At 45.1% G+C, this 20,675-nt stretch overlaps 1 protein-coding gene across 7 annotated transcripts in view; it reads right to left on the reverse strand.

The window, feature by feature from the left end:
• Positions 1-20,675, reverse strand: part of rin (ras GTPase-activating protein-binding protein 2) — a 114,241-nt gene that overhangs the window by 18,400 nt on the left and 75,166 nt on the right. For all 7 annotated transcript variants that reach the window (XM_037414162.2, XM_037414164.2, XM_075878912.1 and 4 more), the window contains exon 7: positions 6,441-6,500. In XM_037414162.2, the coding sequence (XP_037270059.2) occupies positions 6,441-6,500 (60 nt within the window). The remainder of the gene's footprint in view (positions 1-6,440; positions 6,501-20,675) is intronic.

A 20,675-nucleotide genomic window follows, 5' to 3' on the forward strand; every position in this document is an offset into this window, starting at 1 on the left:
GGGTGACGGAGTGTGTACTCACAGCAATTTTACTCATTTTGAGGGTCTCAACGTTCTGCGAACATGATTCCTGGCTGGCATCTGTCAAGCGTGTGCAGTGTGTTTCTAGACAAAACCTGGGGGTCGAAGTCAGAGGTGCACTCCAGAGTAACTGACAAAGCTTCTTCCGGGCTGTCGATTTCATCTAGCTGTTTTTCACTGCACAGCTGACCAGCATCATCTGTGACTACACCAACAAATATGTGTGGATACATGTTTTAGAGAGGCATACGCGGGAAGGGGCGGTTCGTGGAGGAACTTCACTTCAGATGAAGTGCATTGGAATCCTCAATTACATGAAAACCTGAGTTACCTCACCTTCATCTCTACTGGAATACCTCATTTTCAGGCCTGATTTCTTCTAATATTATGTGCAGAAGCAGTTTTTGTTCGTTCCCCACCTTTCGAAGTGTCACAAACTCGGAGCAGACCGACCCCGTCTGCAATGACAAGCTGCACAGGATAACCCATCTACAGCAGCACCCCCACTAACTTTCTTTTTTGTAGAAAGAACAGTTTTTTGCAATAATTCTAGAAACTTGTACAACCTTTTTGCAACATAAGAAGCTACAAATTATATATCTTGAGTTATTTTTAACCTCATTATTTTTCAAGTTGTTTAAGGGGGGACGCGGCACTTCGGGACCGAAAATCCGCCAAAAAATCGAGTTTTCGCGGACCTTCTTTTCGCGTTCCCGACATCATTGCACACCTATTTACAAAATTTCATAGCCGAATACCATCAACTTTTATCGTTATTCAACTTTAAAAAAACCAAAAACGGGCGTCCTGCCCTTTAAATCGAGGGCGAATAGCGCAGGTTTCGGCTCTACGATACGCGGGAACTACGCGCTCGATCGGCGCCATTTTGGTCTCGTTTGAAAGAACGCGTTTTCAGCTATTTTTTTTTTTATTCAGTAAGCAACATTGAGCGTTTCCCCGGCTCGAAAAACGGGGCCTCAAAGACGAAGAGCCGCGCTCACTGCCATTGGCTAAACGGCGCACGTGACTGAAATGGCGCTTTCCGGTTGGCTGGAAGCTCGCGGCTTGCGCCTGCATACGCGACCCGACGCCATTTTGAAAGGGTTACCGCTGTGACGCCTCGAAATCGGCAGAGCACTCTGAAGCTTCTGATCGTATCGCCATGCCTGGAAACGCAAAAAAGTATCGGACCGTGCACGCATTTGGTCGCAGGAAACGCAAAGGTCGTGGGAGAAAGTCTACGAAGTCATCAGAGCCCTTGGTTGACTCCGACGAACGATGTGTCGATGTCCGCGGCCGTTCAGCGATGGTGCGACCGAGCGCGTTGCCTCCGACGACGATGACGGTGAAGCGAACTCCGGACGACTACGAATCGACGCCAAGGTGGTGACAAACGCCGAAGTTGAAGAAAATCATGCCCGGGAGAAAGCGTCGCTCGACCGGCTTTCATCGGCGCCAGCAACTGCACGGAAAATTGACTTTTTCACCGCGAGTTGTAGCGAGGCAACCGCACAGGACTCGGACCACGCTGCTCCTTATCTGCTTATGCATCTAGATATCCTAAACGCGATAATGGGTGCCTTGTGTTGCAAAGCCTGCCACGGACCGGCTACGATCGTCAGAGGGGATCGGGACTACGGACTTGCCGTGAAAGTGCCAGTGCAGTGTGAAAGGTGCGGCGAGATCGCGAATGAATGGACTTCGCCCCGCGCGAACGGCACGAAAACGTGCAATCCGTTTGAAGTAAATCTTCTCGCTTCGAGGGCGATGGTGGCTACCGGCAACGGCCAAACGAAAATGAACGATATTTTCGCAACAATGGGCATCTCACACCGCGGTATGCACCACAAGACGTTTCAGCGGCATTTGAAGAACACGCTGGCACCCGCTGCAACGCGAGCGGCTGAGTCCGCTATGAGCGAATGTGCGGAAAAGGTTAGAACAATTTATGATGACTTGTGCTTCGGCCACCGGGGCAATATTGCCGTTAGCTACGACGGCACGTGGAAGACGCGAGGCCATTCTTCCCACATCGGCGTGGGCACAGTTATCGAATTATTTAGTGGCTACGTGTTGGACTACGTCGTTCTTTCCAACTTTTGCCTAGGCTGCGAGGTGGGCCCAAAGCCTAGTAGTGAGGGCTATCAAGAATGGAAGGCTAACCACAAATGCCAAAAAAATACGAACAGCAAAGCGGGGCAAATGGAAGTGGAGGCGGCTCTAATTCTATTTCAGAGGTCGCTTGAACACCATGGCCTGCGCTACACAACTATGCTGTCTGATGGAGACTCTAGGACATTTTGCGCCATACAAGACGCCAAGGTGTATGGTTACATTGACGTGCAGAAGGAAGACTGTATTAATCATGTACAGAAACGGATGGGCACCGCATCGAGAAACCTGGTGCAGAAACAAAAGTGCGATGGGAAAAGAGGCCTTGGTGGGAAAGGCAGGCTCACAGGTGAGCTGATCACCAGGCTGAGCACATATTATGGCCGGGCTCTGAAATCGCATGAAGGTGACGTGGGCGAGATGCAAAAGGCTGTGATGGCCACATACTGCCACGTCACCTCCACTGATGAATGCTCGGACCACAGTCTGTGCCCAGCTGGTGAAACTTCATGGTGTCGGCACAATGCCGCAAAAGCAAAGGGTGAGCCCGACCCCAGGCATGCCTACAATCTACCGAAAGACGTGGCAGAGGCATTACTACCGGTTTATACCCGGCTTTCGGAAAGAGCCCTGCTTCAGAGGTGCGAACGCGGCAAAACGCAGAACTCCATTGAGAGCCTACATCCGGTAATCTGGAGTTTGGCCCCCAAGGAGCACCATGCGTCCCTGTTCGCTGTTGAAGCAGCTGTTGCAGAAGCAGTGCTGCGCTTCAACACGGGCAATTTGAATTCTGCAACGGCAATCTTAGGTGAAATGGACATGAATGCGACAAGTACTGGTGCCAGGAGAGCGAGAGAAAAAGACCACCGTCGCAGCATTGTCTCCAACAAGAAAAGAACAGCCTCATTGGAACTCCGGAAACTAGTGAAGAGGAGGCATGAGCACAGAATGCATTCAGACTATGCTTCTGGTGCGTTTTGAGGTTGTCTTGTTGCATCTTCTGCAATAAAAATGTGTGCCCACGTTTTTTCTCGATTTCTGAAAACGACAATTTTCATGTGCTTCCCATTATGCCGGAGCAATATCTCTTGTTCTATCTGGGTTATCATTACGATTTCTTTTTTGTTTCGAATATAAATGCAGGGGATGTGTCGTAAAGTAAGTTTTATTGTAATAATTTTTGGAGAAAATTCTCTAAATGGATCTTTTGTTTCAAGTGTAGATGGGGAAATTTTTCATGTCATATTCAACATCCCACAACTTTGCTTCGAAATAGCCCAGAACAATGATTTATACTTTATTGCACACTGTGAACATACCGAATTGGTTCTATAGGTTGCACATCAATATCCAAGTTACAGTTAATTAGCTAATTAGGCCTTAATTGAAAAAGTCGCAGTTCATTATATCTTTAAAACTAATTGTCACAGCAAAAAAAGAATTAGATTTTTGAAATCAGCAGTAAAATCTACATAGGCTCTCCAAATTTGACTGAGGTACTCGCAAAAATTAAAGTGTTTTTGGAAGGTGTAGCATCCCCCCTTAAAAGTTAACTGTATAATCACAGCAGAAGTTTTCCATTTCAAACATTTTTTTACTTATAGTGTATATTAAATATATATGCTACATTTATGTGATTGGACAGACCATTCCTTTCACTACACTTTGGTACCAAATAATGTAAATAAGGCATTATCTAGCCGCAAAAAAATTTTTTTGCACACCTAGTAAAACCGGCCCCTTTTCCCATGGCAGCGAAAAAGTTGACAGGAATTTCGTTTGCTGAGAGGTACTACCGTGAGCAATACGAGTTGGAACACGCGAGCGCGTGGAAAATAGCCTTTAACTCTACATCGGTCTATTCACAGCGACCGCGGTCTATTCACAGCGACCGCTGTGAGAAACAAAGTGGAAAGGGCGCCGCACTTACGATAGCTGCCGACACTCCTGTCTCGATATCGTAGGAGCAAAACGGCAACTTGTAGTATGTCCAAAACCGCTAGCGGCTATATCAATTCACATGATCGTGCACAGCTACATCCCGTGTCACATCAAATTATGTAGCCGCCGCAATATAGACTGACGTAGTCTACCATGATGTACAGGCCATGCTTTCATCAAGTCTAGGTGGTGTTGGCTGGTCATTTTGATATGCTTTTTTCATTATTTTTTTTTCTTGAAGTAGCGATATCGCAGACTACGGCTGTTTTTGCCGAGTATTGTTTCGGGTTCCAGTGCCTAAACATGTCGCGAGTGCCTATACATAAGCGGGGAGAAGTCGTTCAATTATCACTGAAAGGTTACCCGCAGAAAAGCATTGCTACCTTTACGGGCTGTAATCTCAGCACTGTTAACAGGATATTCCAAACTTATCGAGATGAAGAACAAATTAAGGATGCGCTGCATAAAAGGCGACCCCGTACCACATTGTTCGACCAAGATCAGTGAGTTGTTGCTGTAGTCAGCGAGAAACCATTTTTAAATGCAAAAGATGTGTGCCGTACTCTAGACCTTGCGAATGTAAGTGATAGCACAATACGGCGGAGGCTAAGGGAAGCTGCACTCCGAAGTCGCATCGCCGCTCAAAAGCCCCTTCTCACATGTGCCAACAAAACGGCTTCGCCTCAAGTTCGTGGTCGATCACCGCAGCTGGACGGTGGAGGACTAGAAATATGTCGTCTTCTCCGACGAAGAAACTTTCTCCAGCCACTGGGACCAGCAGACAAGAGTGTGACGCATGGACAGCACATCAAGGAGGTAGCCGCAAGTGGTCGCACATCGGTAAACGTTTGAGCAGCTATCTCGCATGACGGACAAAGTCCCCTTGCAAGAATCTCCAGGAGATTCACAAATGATGTGTATTGCACGCTGCTGGAGCACGAGATGATTCCATATGTATTGAATGGCTTACACCCGTATGAATGCTATTTATTACAGCAGGACTTGTCTCCCGTGAATACAGCAAAGAACATTGCAAGTATTTTAGGTGAGCGAGGGGTAATGTGCCTTGAGTAGTACGTGAAGGGTGCGGACATAAACATTACTGAACACGTGTGGGTAGTATGAAGGCTAACCTTTCTAGGCTTTCTTTGGACTTGGTGACAGCTGATGAACTGTGGGAGGCTCTACAAGAAGAGTGAAAACATATTCAAGCTGAGACAACCTTCATCGAGGCTTTCTACAGGTCCCTGCCAGAAAGAATGAAAGCTAGATTCAAGCCGGTGAAGCCATGACCCGTTATTAGCCCAGTAAACATGTATGAAAAGGACGAGCTAGCTGATAAATTGTGCGCAATAAAATTTGTTACAATTTTAGGAGCATACAATAAATGTTTTCAACTAACTACATTGTGCAACTTTTCTCGGTCAACAAGACCAGCAAACTGCACAACAGTCATATTTCTACGCTGGGACGTTCTCCGCTAGCAAGTAAAGGAATACAGGGGTGTTTGGCGCCTAACCCTAGGCAACAGATTATGACGTTCTGCATGCTTTAATCTCTTACCAATGCTAGCGGCCGATGGCACGTTATAAGCTGCCGTTTCGAAGCAACGCCAGAGAAGCGGGAGTGAAAACAGTTCATGGAAGAGAACTCCTCCTTTCCCCGCCGGTTTCGGCAGCGCCATCCACGTACGACGCTATCGGTTTTGAAGCTATTTGCCACATGCTCGCACGTTTTAGCTCATATTGCTCACGATAGTACATAAAGAATGCAAAATACAAGTATTGAGCAAATCATGTTAGATGCAGATGCTCCGCTTAAGCAGTAGTTCAGTTTAAGAAATTTCCATTTACTGAGAGTCTACTGTAACAGCAAACAAAGACATGTTCAACCTGTACCTACAACAGAAAAACAAAAAATTGTTCATGATGGCACAAAGGCAACTACAATTCAACGTAGCCATGAAATAGTTCTTTGTCCTGCACGGTATGCATAACATAGTCTTCGTTTATTCTATAGTGTGGTCTGTCAAGTGTCCACTTCCGAACCAGCGCTTCTGCACCCTTTCAGCGATGTGGCACATTCCAATTTAATTATTTTACAGAAATGAAAAACGCTAACCAGCTCAACAAAATTGTTTTATACTTTACAATAGGCTAATGTAAAATTGAAGCTGCTGACTACAAACATCAAAACATGTTCACTTGATGCTACTCATTAATTGTCTCAATTATACAAGCCATCTTATGTGTACTGCTGAGTGCCTTTTAGACTAATTCTTAATGCTGTTTTGGTGTTCAAAAACACTGCTATAAATTTTCACAAATGCTAATAATGAGTGAGAAAAAAAAAGCCTCAGCACTTACCGCATTATGTAGTACTGTCTCGACAGCCTCACAACTCTCAAAGATGACAAAGCCGCAGTTCTGAAAAATACACAAAAGACACTGTTTTGGCATGCAGGCTGATGCTGAGCTCTTGCATCTGCATGTCCTTGATTTACATCAAGGTTTTAAGGTGATTTTGAGAAAATTGCAGACTGACATGTGGACATGCCTAACAGCTGTGCAGGTGCAACACCTTCAACTTTCTCACTGCTATCCTAGGGAACAATGTTGGTGAAGTAGCACGAACTAAGAGTAATGAGAAAAAACTCTACACCAACGTTTAAGGGAGCAGTGATAAAAGTTGTGCATGTAAGTCATTTTACATGCACAAGTAGTTATTGACCACAATAAAAGGGATTCAAAACTCAAAATGCAAATGAGAGATGAATAACTATCTGTTATATTGATTTACATATACAGTATAGAGCAAAAAAAAAAGACCATACTGATGGCTTACTTTAAGTCTATAAAAATTACGTAGGGGACATCAAGTTTAAAAATTATATATGCATTCTTCACTCATTAAGGAATATGACTGCAAAATTTCATCTTGATCTGGCTATCAGATGTACCAAAATCATGATTTCAAAGCTAAAGAACATTCCTAAAGTTGTATCTTGAGAAAAACGCATTTCAAAAGTATTTGCCCAGAGATCGGGCAATAGGTCGCAACAACATCACCGCGCTAGTGTGGCTAGGCGGCTGGCGGTGCGCATACAGAAGTACATAGTGGTGCTTTTTGTTTAAGCAGTGTGAGGCAATTGTCAGCAAATGAAAGGCATTGGCTACAGCCTACTCCTAATAATAATAATATATATATATACATATATATATGTTGTCCATCGCTGAATAGATGCACGAACGTTACTATTACTTCCGAGAGAAGCGCAATCTGCCATTAAAAGGGTTGTTCACGCTTGACATTTAGATTTTTGCACTGTCGCTTTTTTATTTTTATTTGTAAGGGTTTAGCATCTGTCCCACCAACAGGGCACTGCTGCAGTGAGACTGAATTTGGTTTACGCATGCTGGTCTTGGATACTAAAAAAAGAGAACGAAAGAAATCCCATATTCTTGGACAATGAGAATTACAAGTACGCCTGCACATTTTTTTCTTATTCAGTTCTCCATGAAATGAATGCACAACAGTTTTTATAAGTTTATTCAGAAAAGCTACGTCGTTGAAAGCGCTTTAGCGCTATGTTTTTACTCATAATAAAAAGGTAACAGTTCAGCACGCACCATTCTCCAATTGATTACTATCGTATCAGTGATGCAACGAGGGTTCAGGTATTTGATGGGACAATTTTTTTTCACGCGAATAATGTCCGCTATTTTTATCAGTCTATAACGCCACAAAACCTCTCAAGCTAAAGGTTGAAAAATGACGTTTTGCGTGAAATTATACGACACAAGTAGGAGGCCTGCTGCCTGGATTGAAATTTTGACAATCTGGGTTCTTCAAAAGCGAACCCAAATCATAGCACACAGGTGTGTTTGTATAAATTTCACCCAAGGTTACAATTGTGCACGGGGACTCAAGTTTAGTCACCTCCATGTCATTCCACTTTCTGTTGTTTTTATGAGACAATTCATGTACTGAAATGTCAGAATTGAGAAGACTGAAATATTTCACTAACAGGACCATGACCATACAATAAAAGGTAATATCAAGCACAATAAAGGTCATCCAATAAGTAACAGAGCTGCAGTTAGACACCTAAGAACAATGCAAAACTCCGTTCACCACAAGCTGAATCGCTAAAACGCTGAATTCACATAATCAGTGATGCTACCGAGGTCTTCCGATTCAGAGCCCTTTGGAGCAGGAAAATTTTCCATCTTGGAGCAATATGGAGCATCTAACTTCAAATCCTAGACGAGAAGCAAGTTGCATTTATATTCAAGGACATGAAAAATTATTCTGACGCCCTTGTGAAGAGTTATAAATATTTTAGATTTATTGCGAATTTCATGCAGTTAATCATCTTAGAAGCACTCCCTATTTCAGTTGACGATGCAAGAATAATGGCATCACTGTTGAGCATTCCGGAAAAGCGTGTTCAATGATAATTCCCGTAGCAAATAAACAAAATACTGGTTAAATAAAATTGCACTTCATGAAATAATATAAATACACCTACGTGGCTATGAGCAGATATTGTAGACAAATGCTGCGACGTACAACGTTAGAGACTCACACAGTCCCAAGTGCATTTCCCTAAGATGACTTCGAGAATTTAAACTGCTGGGCGTAATATGACATTCATCTAGTCTCAAAAAGCCAATTCCCTCCGGCACTCATCTCTTTGCTGAAACTAAACAATATAAAAAACTTCGTTTTCCTTTTGCAGCAATACTTTATGTGGCTAGGGCTGTCTCCATACTCCAAGAAACCCCTACCGTGTCCTCTAAACAGTGCATAAAGAAAAGTCACAGCTTTGCCGCAAAAGCGAAGCAATGAACGCGATAGCAACAAATTGGAACATCACGCGCATAATCAAAAGCAGACCCAAACGTGCCCCGCATTTCTCATGCACAAATGACGCATGTACTCACAGGTACAGATGATGAAAACAAATAAGCATCCGAGTTTTTACTTCGCTGTGTCTGAGAAACGCACGCTTTTCGCAAATTGAGGCTGCAATAATAGCAGTAACCTTTGTGCACCCAGTAACTACTGCAATGATAGCAGTGACTTTTGTGCGCCCAGTAACTACAACAGAATCGTTCCAGCTAGAGCCCGAGGCTAGCCAAGACCTACCATCCTCCTCACGCGATAAGGGCGCCCAAGAGAGCGTCATTCCCTTCCTCAAAGCAGGGTAAAGTGTGCATGGGCGATTACAGCGTGCACCGCCAGACGATGTGGCGACGCATGCTCAGTGCGCCATCTTGCTGGTAATGCTGAAAACACCATAATCCCCCCTCCCCCAAAGTTCCATCAGCAGAGGCAAGCAAGCGGTAGATATAAATAGCTTGCCCTTTAGTCTTTTTTTTTTTTCATTTATGTGTGTGCGAGTGTGCGCGCGTGCGTGTGTGTATGTGCGTGTGTGTGTGTGCGTGTACATATACAGTGAGTGACAAAGACGCAGACAGCAAAATCCAGCCGAGAATGCCCATATATTTGCTATTGCAATAAAAATCTCACAGGGTAGCTTATGCATACGCCTCAGACAACTCCAAGGCAAGATTCATTTTGTCTTAATTGGGATAGCAATTATATGGACATTCTCGACTGGTTTTTGACCTTACCATGGGTGTAGCCAAAATTTAAAAAAAAAAAATTGGGGGGTGGGTGGTTGCAACTTAATCTGAAACTGGGGGGGAGGGGGAGCACATTCCCAATGTGCCCCCCAACCCCGCTGCGCCACTGGCCGTGATGTTTTGTGTAATGTCCCAATTGATAACATGCCTAGGCGCATGGTATTTTACATGCAGGTAAAAGCCTGCGAGGGAGCTACGCCCGCCACTAAAGCAGAGATAAGAAGAGGCGACCTATCTCCTATGCACTGAGGGCGTATGTTATAACATTCCCTGTGTGCCAGGCCTTCCATCGATTGTTGCTCAAGCAAAGAGGAACACGCCACCCGTGTCGAAGGAACTGGAATAAGGAGCTAGAAACGCGAAGGGGGTGGGGTTATGAACTTAGACTTTGCGTGTGTAATCGCTGGCGCACCAGCTATTTACGGCTGATATACAGTATTCTTTTATCTTGTACTCTCAACACGAACCGACTGTGTGAAAAGTGCTTTGCTTTTTCTTTTACCCTGTACTTTCAACACGAACAGACTGCAAAAAGTGCTTCGCTTTCTAGAGCAGTGAGCCTTGATCACAAGGTGGCCCCACACCATCGTCGCACCATTTCGGAGGTCCATTCGTACGTGCCATTCGTGCTGTACAGATAGAATCACACTGGTCTAGAGCAGCGGAGTGCGTGCCTGTCAACATTGTTGTTGGCCGCGGCTTCTGTTTCACGTTAGCTATAAGGTACTGTTGATGCTTACATAACAGCTCAAAGGTCTAATGCGCAATGACCATGTTTGGTAGCATTACAGCATTTCTATTTAAATATTTCTGAATAAAACGCCAGCTGAAGCGGCCGGCTGGGCGTTCAGAACAAGTCTGATTCCATTGCAAGAGATGTTTCGGGTGTCTCTAGTCACCAAAGTCGCAGATATCGAACACCGTGCGTGCAGGAAGTTTTTGAGAGTGTGCAGACCTTGGAAACTGCAACCCTGCCACTAGCACTCCTCACAGATGACGTCAAGCCATATTATTTGGAATAACAATACAATTTATCGACATTACATTCAATGCTAAGAGCGTAAGTGAAGTCTTTTAGATTTCGATATTGCCGATATCGCACAACTCAAAAGAACGATGGCTAAAGGGATAATGATCGCTCTAGTTGCCAAAGCTTTCGGGCTGTCAGTTATCTATACGTGAAGCAGAGGTTAGCAGCACAGAAAGTTCACGAGCAGTCTCATTATGCCTTGTGATAGTGAGTGCCAGCCATCTTCAAGCGACACAGCAGCCTACCCTCCACCCCTCCCTCCAATATGAAACAATAAATGTGACGCCATGGTGTTCAATTTTCTTTCTAACCGTCAGCCCTTGAACCCGAAAAGTGAGAGGCAGACATGTAACAAAGCGTAGCCGCTTCACAGGCCTTCCAACAACAGAGCCGCCAGCGATGGCCTCACTATAGCTGCGCGTATTTAAACCGAATTGCGGCTGGCCTGGCAAGGAGGCATGCTTTTATTAATGAGATGATATTTAAAGCAAAAGCACGCGAAAGTTTTCAATTTGGACCCTAGCCACCTCGAGTTCAAAAAGGCAGGGTCTTTTACCGCCACACCAATTATAAACGCGAATGAAAGTGCTGGTGGAAGGACTTACGATACAGCTGTTCTGTATGATGATCCATGGATAAAGTGTCAATGCATCCCCACGATTTACGTGTTCTTCTGTAGACGCGAAGCATGAAAAGTTAGATTGCGATGTCTAGACATAGCCATGACAGATATTCTGGAGGCACGCGTGCAGTTATTAGTAAAAACCCTTTTATTACATGCCATGCAACTGTTCAAACGAGCTATTAGAAGCACTCCTAGAGCGGAGGGCATGGGTCGAAGAATCCTTGCCACAGTTTTCACGCTACGGATTGGGCCAGACGTCAGGAGCCCCTGCGGAGAGCACGTTTCGCCGTTAAGCGCACTTGCACAGAGTTGAGTCGGCACCAAACATAGCATTGTGGATTTTAGCATGTACGCGCGACCTATGTTTATTCAGCGTAATAAAATAGGTACGTCATTGCGACTTTAGTGAACCCGAGAACAAGGTGCACATGTATTGAAGCGCCGTCGTGGCTATTGCCAGTGATAGATCATCCCAAACCCAACTTTGGCACAGTTTGGCGCCATTTCTGTTGATATGGCGCAGTTGGCGCAAGAGTGGAATCACTGCATAATGGTTGGCACGACGCAAAGTGCACTTTACGCTGTGCTTCTACAAAAGACGCTGCACATACATCAACAAGATCCTGGCGAACGTAGGGTACGACGACGATACACAGAACTAAGGGCAAGTGCCTGAACTGATGTTATTACAGTGCATATAGAGCCGAGCAAGGCCAAATATGCCTGTACATCATGCTATAAACAAATGTAGAAGCAATTAAATTTGTGCTAACAGAGTGGGACAAACCACCCTTTGAAAATGCGCATGACATACACACACATGCTAGTCTTACGTGGCTAGCAGATGCCAGGAGCAATCCACACTAAGCGCCCTTCAACCAGTGGCCCCCTGATGGCAACTCCGGTCGATCTCGGGGTTAATAAGTGACAGCTCATGTGCGCAGCAGACTTTTTTTTAAATTATTTCTTCCAACCTGAGAGCTTGGGAATCGTGGATATGTTGAGCACGTAGATTTGGCAAATTGCTCATGCGAAATGCAAAGGCAGTTGACACAGGCAGTTGAACCAGTTGACAATTTTCAGGAGACTACACAAGCTGTTTAGTTTTTAGTAGCCACTTTGTGATGTCCTCTTCAAAAATAATTTTAACCTACTTCAGGTTTATTTACAATCACTTTTTATACAAAAGTACAGAAACTAATTTGTTAAACATTCTGTAAGTGGCGCAAAGCTAGAAACATGAAAAAAATTACGGCATATTCACGGGGTGAATGATGATGAATGGGCGAAGCTCCGGAGGGATTCATCGGTAAACTGTGAATCTTCCGTGTAATTCGCCCAGTCGATCATCATGTAAAGACGTGAGAAACGCTGTGTGTGTATATACACAAATCAACTTTTATTTGTTCTTAGACGATGGATGGCTTGCAATGTCCCTTCATTATGATGGCTTTATGGTCTGTGAAATGAAGGGAGAGCGGTTCCTGTATAAGATCTCGCGTCTTTCATCAACTACAAGTACTGCTTTCTAGTTTATAACATCTTGCATCTTTTCATCATCAGCTACAAGTACCACCATCTAGTAAACACTACGAGAACTAAACGAGAGGTGGCTACATACAGGAGACGGTACCGCCATCTAGTGAGCACTGCAAGAACTAAACTAGAGGTGGCTACATACAGGGGACGGTACCGCCATCTAGTGAACACTGCAAGAACTAAACTAGAGGTGGCTACATACAGGCTACAGGGGACGCACAGCCCACGCCCTAAGGAGCTTCGCCCCTAAAACAAGAGCGCTCGCCTGTCTCCCTCCTTACCTCTTTTCCATGTTTCTAGCTTTGCGCCAGTTAGAAAATGTTCACCAAACTAAGGCACCAACTAGACCAAAAACAAGTTCTAGAGTACAGAAACTATTACTTTGAAAACTAATATTTTGAAGATAAATAAAACAAGAAATGTACTTTTTGGGGGAAAGAACTTGAATTTTCCGACTCATCTTTTAAAAAAAAAAAAACAGTAAACAGGCTCGGGCACATTTTTTTTTTTTTTTTTTGACCAATCGATGTGCCACTGAGCTCGCCGATTGGTCATTTGCCCCACAAAATGGTGCATTGGCCCTGTGGTGATGCAGTTTCAGCCATGTCCATTTCCTGTGCTGCTCCCAGCTATTTTGTAGAGCCCGAGATTCCAGGAGAAGCAGAATTGCCACAATGAACGCCTCTGAGAAAAAGAGGCATCTCACTACATTACCGCAAGGGAAAAGCGCCCCTTGCTCAGCATGAATCTTGATTGTACATACTAGTCCAGCTCGCACTCGGTTGCCCTCAAGACAACATCACGCTACAGCACATGCCTCACGTTAACGTCATCGTTTGATCGATAATAAGCACGTAAAATAATGAAAGAGCGTGACAGCGTGCTAGCGCACTGTATTGGCGCGCCACCTGCAGGTGCCGCACATTCCCCATATTGCACATGCTTTTGTATGCACACCAAGTGTCTAACTCCAATTAAACTTTTCTGCGGGATAAGGTCCTCTCATTTGAAAAAAGAAAGGTGTTTTCTTGATAAATTTTAAAAATTAGTAACTAGGTTCCCACATTCACACAACAAAGTAGCTTCTTCAGAGCACTTTTGTCAGCAATGGTCAAGCAGACATATTGGACAACAGGCTTTCATCCATCTGCAAGACCTAAGGCGCAAATTACCTCATCATCAAAAGCTACAATGTTGCTGGGACAGTCACGACTGTGGCCTCTATACTACAGCGCACCTCACAAAATAGGTACATACGATGCATGCGGTCTACAGTAGGCAGCACGCAGGTGTGTAAATGAAGAGTGTTTGAGTTGAACCTTGCCGTTACATTGCAACTGTGAGGCCGTGCGTGTATATGTTGAATAGCCCACTATAAGCAGTCCAAGTCGCAATGTTAACTTTTCATGGGAACCATCAGCGCGCTGCAGATATCGATGTACGGATTTAAGAACGAAGGCCGCCGCCGATCTTCACTCTGATCGGTTACCCCTTTGGGCAAAAATAATCATCGCTCAGTGTGCTTGATCTGCTAGCCGCTGCCACTATTGCTCCGTGTGGTCACTGCGTGCTGAGCATGGCTGTAGGAGGGGTCCACTGCCGATGCTCAAAACACCCATCTGCGGTTCTGAGAAGCCAGGGGGTAATGTAATTCACAGCTTTCAACGAAGCACATTACGGTTTCTTAGCTTTTGTATTTTCGCTAGTGTGATGGTCTTGCCCAGAAATTTCAATGTGTAGCGAGGCCCAGCCATGACTTCGAAGCAGAAAGCTTACCGTAAAAACCGAAACATACCGTAAAAACCGAAACATAAGTCGAATAAAAAAAAACGTGACGAAAATTCGACCCTCATCTTATTTACCGGTAGTTTGCAAAAAAAATGGAAGTCACAACTATGGGCAGCTGAAGTCAAAAGCTACTGCATCGTGAGAATCAGCAGCAGCACCTTTGGGCAAGGCTAGACAAGGCCATTTTGCTTCGGTTATGTTCGTCAGTTTGCTGTTTTCTTTTTTTCTATTTCCTTCAAAAATGAGTGGTTAGTATACGGCAGTCTACATAGGCTTTAAGAAAAAAGTTATTGAGTATGCCAAAGCACACGGCAAGTTTCGTGGATGAACTACAGTGCACTTCGAACTAGTTACGCTACTCGCCGAATTCGTCCAGGAGCTGTGTACAAGGTCGCTACCCGTAACAGCGGAGTGCATCTACGTGAAAGTTATCAAGATAGCACGTGATTCTGGGCTCACGAGGGTGCAATTCAAGGGCACGCCATCATGAAGTGGAAGGACTTTGCGCAGAGGCGGCGTACTTCAATGTGCCGAAAACAGCCCGAAGATTTAGGTAACAAGCTGGTCGAGTATCAGCGCTTCGTCATCGGGCCTCATAGACAGCATTGTTACATGATGGGACACACGGGCAACACTTACGAAACTCCGATCTGGTTCGATATGCCTTCAAAACAGATTGTGACTGCTAAAGGATTCAAGCTAGTGAAGCTCTTGACAACGGGCAACGAGCATTCGCGATTTACAGTGATGCTCGCTTCAAGCAGGTGAAGCTCTTGACAACGGGCAATGAGCATTCGCGATTTATAGCGATGCTCGCGTGCACAGCCGATGGAAAGAAGCTGTCCCTTATATCATTTTTAAAATAAAAGGGCTGCTAAGAGAAGACTTTCCCCAGGATGTTATCATGAGAGCGACCGAAAAAGGGCTCATGCTCGAGTGGATATGGCTCGTGTGGAATCGGCAACCTGAACGTTTTTTTCAGCGACCAAGCATGTTGGTGCTCGACTTATTTCGAGGCCACCTCACGGGCGATGTAAAGGAAACTCTGTTCGATGGCAAGACTGATCTTGTCGTGATCCCTGGGGGGACTAAGCTCAATCCACTAGCTCAAAGATCATGTGCGCAAGTTCTACAATGAATGAATGATGGGCGACAATTCGAAGACCCTTGCTGGCCGCCTATGACGTACACCGCTCGCGACCATTTTTGGCAGGGTGTCGTCAGCTTGGAAATCCCTCGCAGGCGAGATGGTGCTCAAGTCTTTCCGCAAATGCTGCACCAGCAACGCGTTGGATGGAATGGAGGACGATGCACTCTGGGACATAACTAGCGAGAAACAGATGTTGTTGGACTCGAGTTCGTACGAGTCCGAGTAAAAAAACATCACTACAGCGCAGTGGTTGTGTCGCGTATTTATCAAGATAAGGGCCTGCCACGATACTTAGCGATTTTTAATATTTTCTTTTTCGGAGATAGAAAGTTTGGGGGTCGACCAATATTGCGGTCCGACCTACACTATGGTTTTTACAGTAGCTGCGATGTGCGCGGCCGCAGTGCTTGATGAGCAGTACGTAACGCTCGATCGCGAGTACGAAGTGTCCTCTCGTGACAGTCTTCATCACAAGGTCCAATGTGCTGATAAGCAGCACAGTCGAGCCCGCTTATAATGAACCTGAGCGCGACGCAGCATCCGTTTGCTGTATCCCTAAGTTCGTAGTAAATGAAACACAGCTTTTAAAAAAGTTGTGAGTGAAAACACACTTTTTTTTGCCCAAAAAAGTCAGTGATGAACGTGTTTCGAAGAGCATAAGTGATAAGGGTGGTCTTGAGTTCATTTAAACCGGCAGGGTACTGGTTTGCTGAGGCCCATGGCATAAGCTGCACGAGGCACTGCGTCCAAAGTTTTGTTGTTTCGTTGTTCTTGCAATACTTTTTTTTTTTTTACCCAAAAAAAGTCCGTGATGAACGTGTTTCGAAGAGCATAAGTGATAAGGGCGGTCTTGAGTTCATGTAAAACGGCAGGGTGCTGGTTTGCTGAGGCTCATGGCATAAGCTGCATGAGGCACTGCCTCCAAAATTTTGTCGTTCTTGAAATCTGATTCCTCCAAATCGCTCTTGCCACATACTTCATTCACAATGCCCTGGATAGTGTACGCGCGTGCACTAGACGCAGACGATCGGATACAGTCGGTGGCCGACGATGTTGGCAAATTGTCACTCCAGGCCGGCGACGCCAACGACAGTACCAGTGATGAAAAACAGGGTAGATGGCCGACCGGTCTTCGAAAGATTGGTGGCAGTGTGAAAACTCTGGCCTCGTCTGGTGATGCAGGGTGCTCAGAGTAGCAGGGGGACGAAGGACTGAGGGCTGCGTAACAAAAAGCGGTCGGGGAGAGCGGCAACTAGAGAGCGCGGAGGCAGGGCCGGCGTTGTTGTAAGTGCGATTACGTACCATTGAACCAATGTATATTTTCACGACCACGCAGATATGGTTCGTTTTAAGCGAAGGTTCGTTTTAAGTGGGACCGTTATATGTGAGCTCGACTGTACCCCTAACAGCAGATCAATGTTCGCGACAAGTGCGGAGCTCTATCGTAATCTTATAACAACTTGCGCTTGCAGCTGACTTAACTAAAGCGTAATTGTATTCTAAATTATCATCCACTACGAAGTACGGCGTGAGCAAGTCAACCATATCAACGATCCTGAAAAACAAGGAAAAGATCATCAGTGGCTTTGCCAACACGATGGAGAGAAAGTGCTTGCGGAGGGCTACCTACGCGAACATGGAGGACGCGCTGCTGAAATGGTTCGTCGACGCACGAGCTCGGAACATTCCGATGAGCGGTCCTATGATGCTGGCCAAAGCAAAAGACTTTGCATTCCTTTTGAACTTTCCAGACTTCTGCCCTGGTAATGGCTGGCTACAATGGTTTAAAGTGCACCATGGCATGGTCTTCAAATCTATAGTTGGTAAGGAAGCCTCGGCAAGCGACCAAAACGTTGCTCAGGGCTGGAAGCAAATCAAGACACTATTTCCAGCTATGCAGAGCGAGACGTTTATAACGCAGGCGAAACTGCGCTATTTTATCAGATGCTGCCGGAAAAAAACTCACACCATGAAAGACGACACGTGCGCTGGCGGCAAACATAGCAAAGTGCGCATCACAGCACTTTTGTGCAGTAATATGAATGGCAGCGACCGGCGCGTGCTCTTTGTATTCGGCAAATCGAAGAAGCCACGTTGCTTTCGGGAATATGTGCCTGTTCATTATAGACATAATGCCAAAGCGTGGATGACGCGCAATTTATTTGTAGAGTGGCTGCGCGAATTCAACCAAGACATGCTCAAGCAAGCCAGGCGCGTGCTGCTCGTGGTCAACAAATGCTCCGCACACCACATACAAGCCTCGCTGACGGCAGTAACCCTGCTTTTCATGCCGCCCAAAAAGACATCCAAGGTGCAACCGCAGGACTTTGGTATCATTCGCATGTTCAAGAGTTAGTGCTTGCTCATAGCTGTTGGGCGCCCGGCAGCCAACCTGCCGCTTCGGGTGACCTTGTACTCTGCTTTGGAGATGCTGAAGGCTTCATGGACTGAGGTGACGGCTATATGCGTGCTGAACTGTTTCCACAAGGCCGGCTTCGTTGACGCCGGACCTAATGCGGAGCCTGAAGCCCCCGAAGAGGACCGATTCGCCAACTAGTGGCAACAGAATCGTCCGTAGTTTCCTTCTGAAGAAATAAAGTTTACCATCAATCCCAGTTTTAGGCACATGGCAGGCCCAACGCGTCTTGGTGGCTTTCAGCTGCCGTCACCAGTAGCAAAACACAACTCGTAGACACCAAAGGGCCTAACGGCGGCCCTGTTGTTGTTTGGTGCATGATCTATCACTTTCAACTTGAAAGCAGCCGTGTAGATTTAGTATCACCCCGTAACATGACAGAATTGCCGACACAACATACAAAACACGCAGCAACGTGCACTTGCCACTATGGCTTGGCTTGGATTGAATCTCCGTGCAATAGTACGCTTGATGCTTAAGAGATGGCACCAGATGGCGCACACTATCATCAGTGGCTAGAACGAGCAGACGACATTATTGCGGCAGTTTTTGGGGGTGCAATAATTACTCGAGAAAAAAAAGAAATCTTACTTTTGTAGGGAGATGTGGAGGGTGTGATAATTATGCGAGTGCGAGGATCACATCTGCGCTGTCGAAACAGACGTGCTTACAGACTTCTTTACAAAAAAAATTAATTTTTAATTTTCACAAGCAACTTCTTAAAAGCTGTGTTTAATTTACAACGAACTTCAGGATATAACGAACAGATGCCGCATCACGCTCAGGTTTGTTATAAACGGGCTCGACTGTACTCCTAAACTGACGCTATGCCACACGCTTGCCTGAGCAGATAACTGGGGATGTTTGCTGTGACAAGGCTTTTCGCCAGCGATAAGTCATACCGACAAATTTGTCAGTAGTCGCCACCTCTCCTTACGTTTTTTCCCGGATGATTACTCGCAATGTCATCGTCTCAATCGCGCAGAAGTTGGAATAACTTATCGGCTGATCTCCCCATTTATCCACATGACGAAAACCATTCATGGCACATTGTGGCGTCTGCAAGTACAGAGGCACAGTAAAATTTTGTGGTGCAAAATGTTATCGCGGTACACAGTTATTACACACTAACCGGTTGGCATAAGCCGAACAATATGGCTTAAGCAGACCGCAAATGCATTAATCTCCGAGAATTTGTCAGGGATTCGTCGCAATTCGTTTTAACCGTTAGCATGCTTAAAGCGGGTACAAACTAATGAGGTTTGACTATACTGTATAACGAGCCTTTCATCTTAGGAAACTGCACAATAAGCAGTGTGCGTATACATGGGGTTCTATGGGAGAGTAAAACCGGTCCAGTGCAATAAGCGGTTGTCTGCACTGAAAATAATGGGTACTTTTGAGGGGTAGAAAAAGCATGTTTTTGTTTTTTCAAGGGCTGTAAAAATATATTTGATATTGTGATGCCCAATATTTAGAACAATTGCAGAGCAATGCATACCCTGGTGATTGAATTTGTCCAGGTCTCACATCTCACAGTCATGCGAATATTTTGCAATAGGCTTTACATAAAAAAACAAATCGAACTAGTTTTCTTTAAGGGGAGATGCTACTCGAAAAACGATTTTCTTTAATAAGAGTCTGAATTTAACACAAATTGGCATGCTAATAGAGTTTTTTTTCCTCTTTTCAAATATGTCATTTATTTTCATGTAGATTGCTTGGTTTTCTTTCTGCAGGTCAGATACTGCAAAATTATGGCCATTGTTATGCAACAATTCTGACCTATAAGCAGTGCGATAAAGCATGCAGATATAGCTGACTATGATCCTTTGGAACTGTAGAGTGCAAAAAACTATATAAATTTTGGTGTAAAAAGGTGAAATACAATAATAAAACAGAAAAATTTACTATGGCTGTAGTTGCCAAGGGCTTTCAATGTTATGTAATTTTTGAAAAACAATCAAGCAGCACTGACAATCTGAATAGATACTTGCACTCTATGGGCCTTCATCATGCTATGTGCATTGATTGATTTGTGGGGTTTAACGTCCCAAAACCACAATATGATTATGAGAGACGCCGTAGTGGAGGGCTCCGGAAATTTCGACCACCTGGGGTGCTTTAACGTGCACCCAAATCTGAGCACACGGGCCTACAACATTTCCGCCTCCATCGGAAATGCAGCCGCCGCAGCCGGGATTCGAACCCGCGCCCTGCGGGTCAGCAGCCGAGTACCTTAGCCACTAGACCACCGCGGCGGGGCATCATGCTATGTGCAAAATTTCATAGAGGTATGACAATTTTAAGTATACGAACTAGCGTGTATAAGAAGCACAGATCACACAAAACTGCAAAAGGAGAAAAACGCGTTTGAAAGTTTGAAACCTTTTTGTTTTTAT

This window comes from Rhipicephalus microplus, chromosome X (genome assembly GCF_043290135.1).
Source record: "Rhipicephalus microplus isolate Deutch F79 chromosome X, USDA_Rmic, whole genome shotgun sequence".
Lineage (NCBI taxonomy): Eukaryota > Metazoa > Arthropoda > Arachnida > Ixodida > Ixodidae > Rhipicephalus > Rhipicephalus microplus.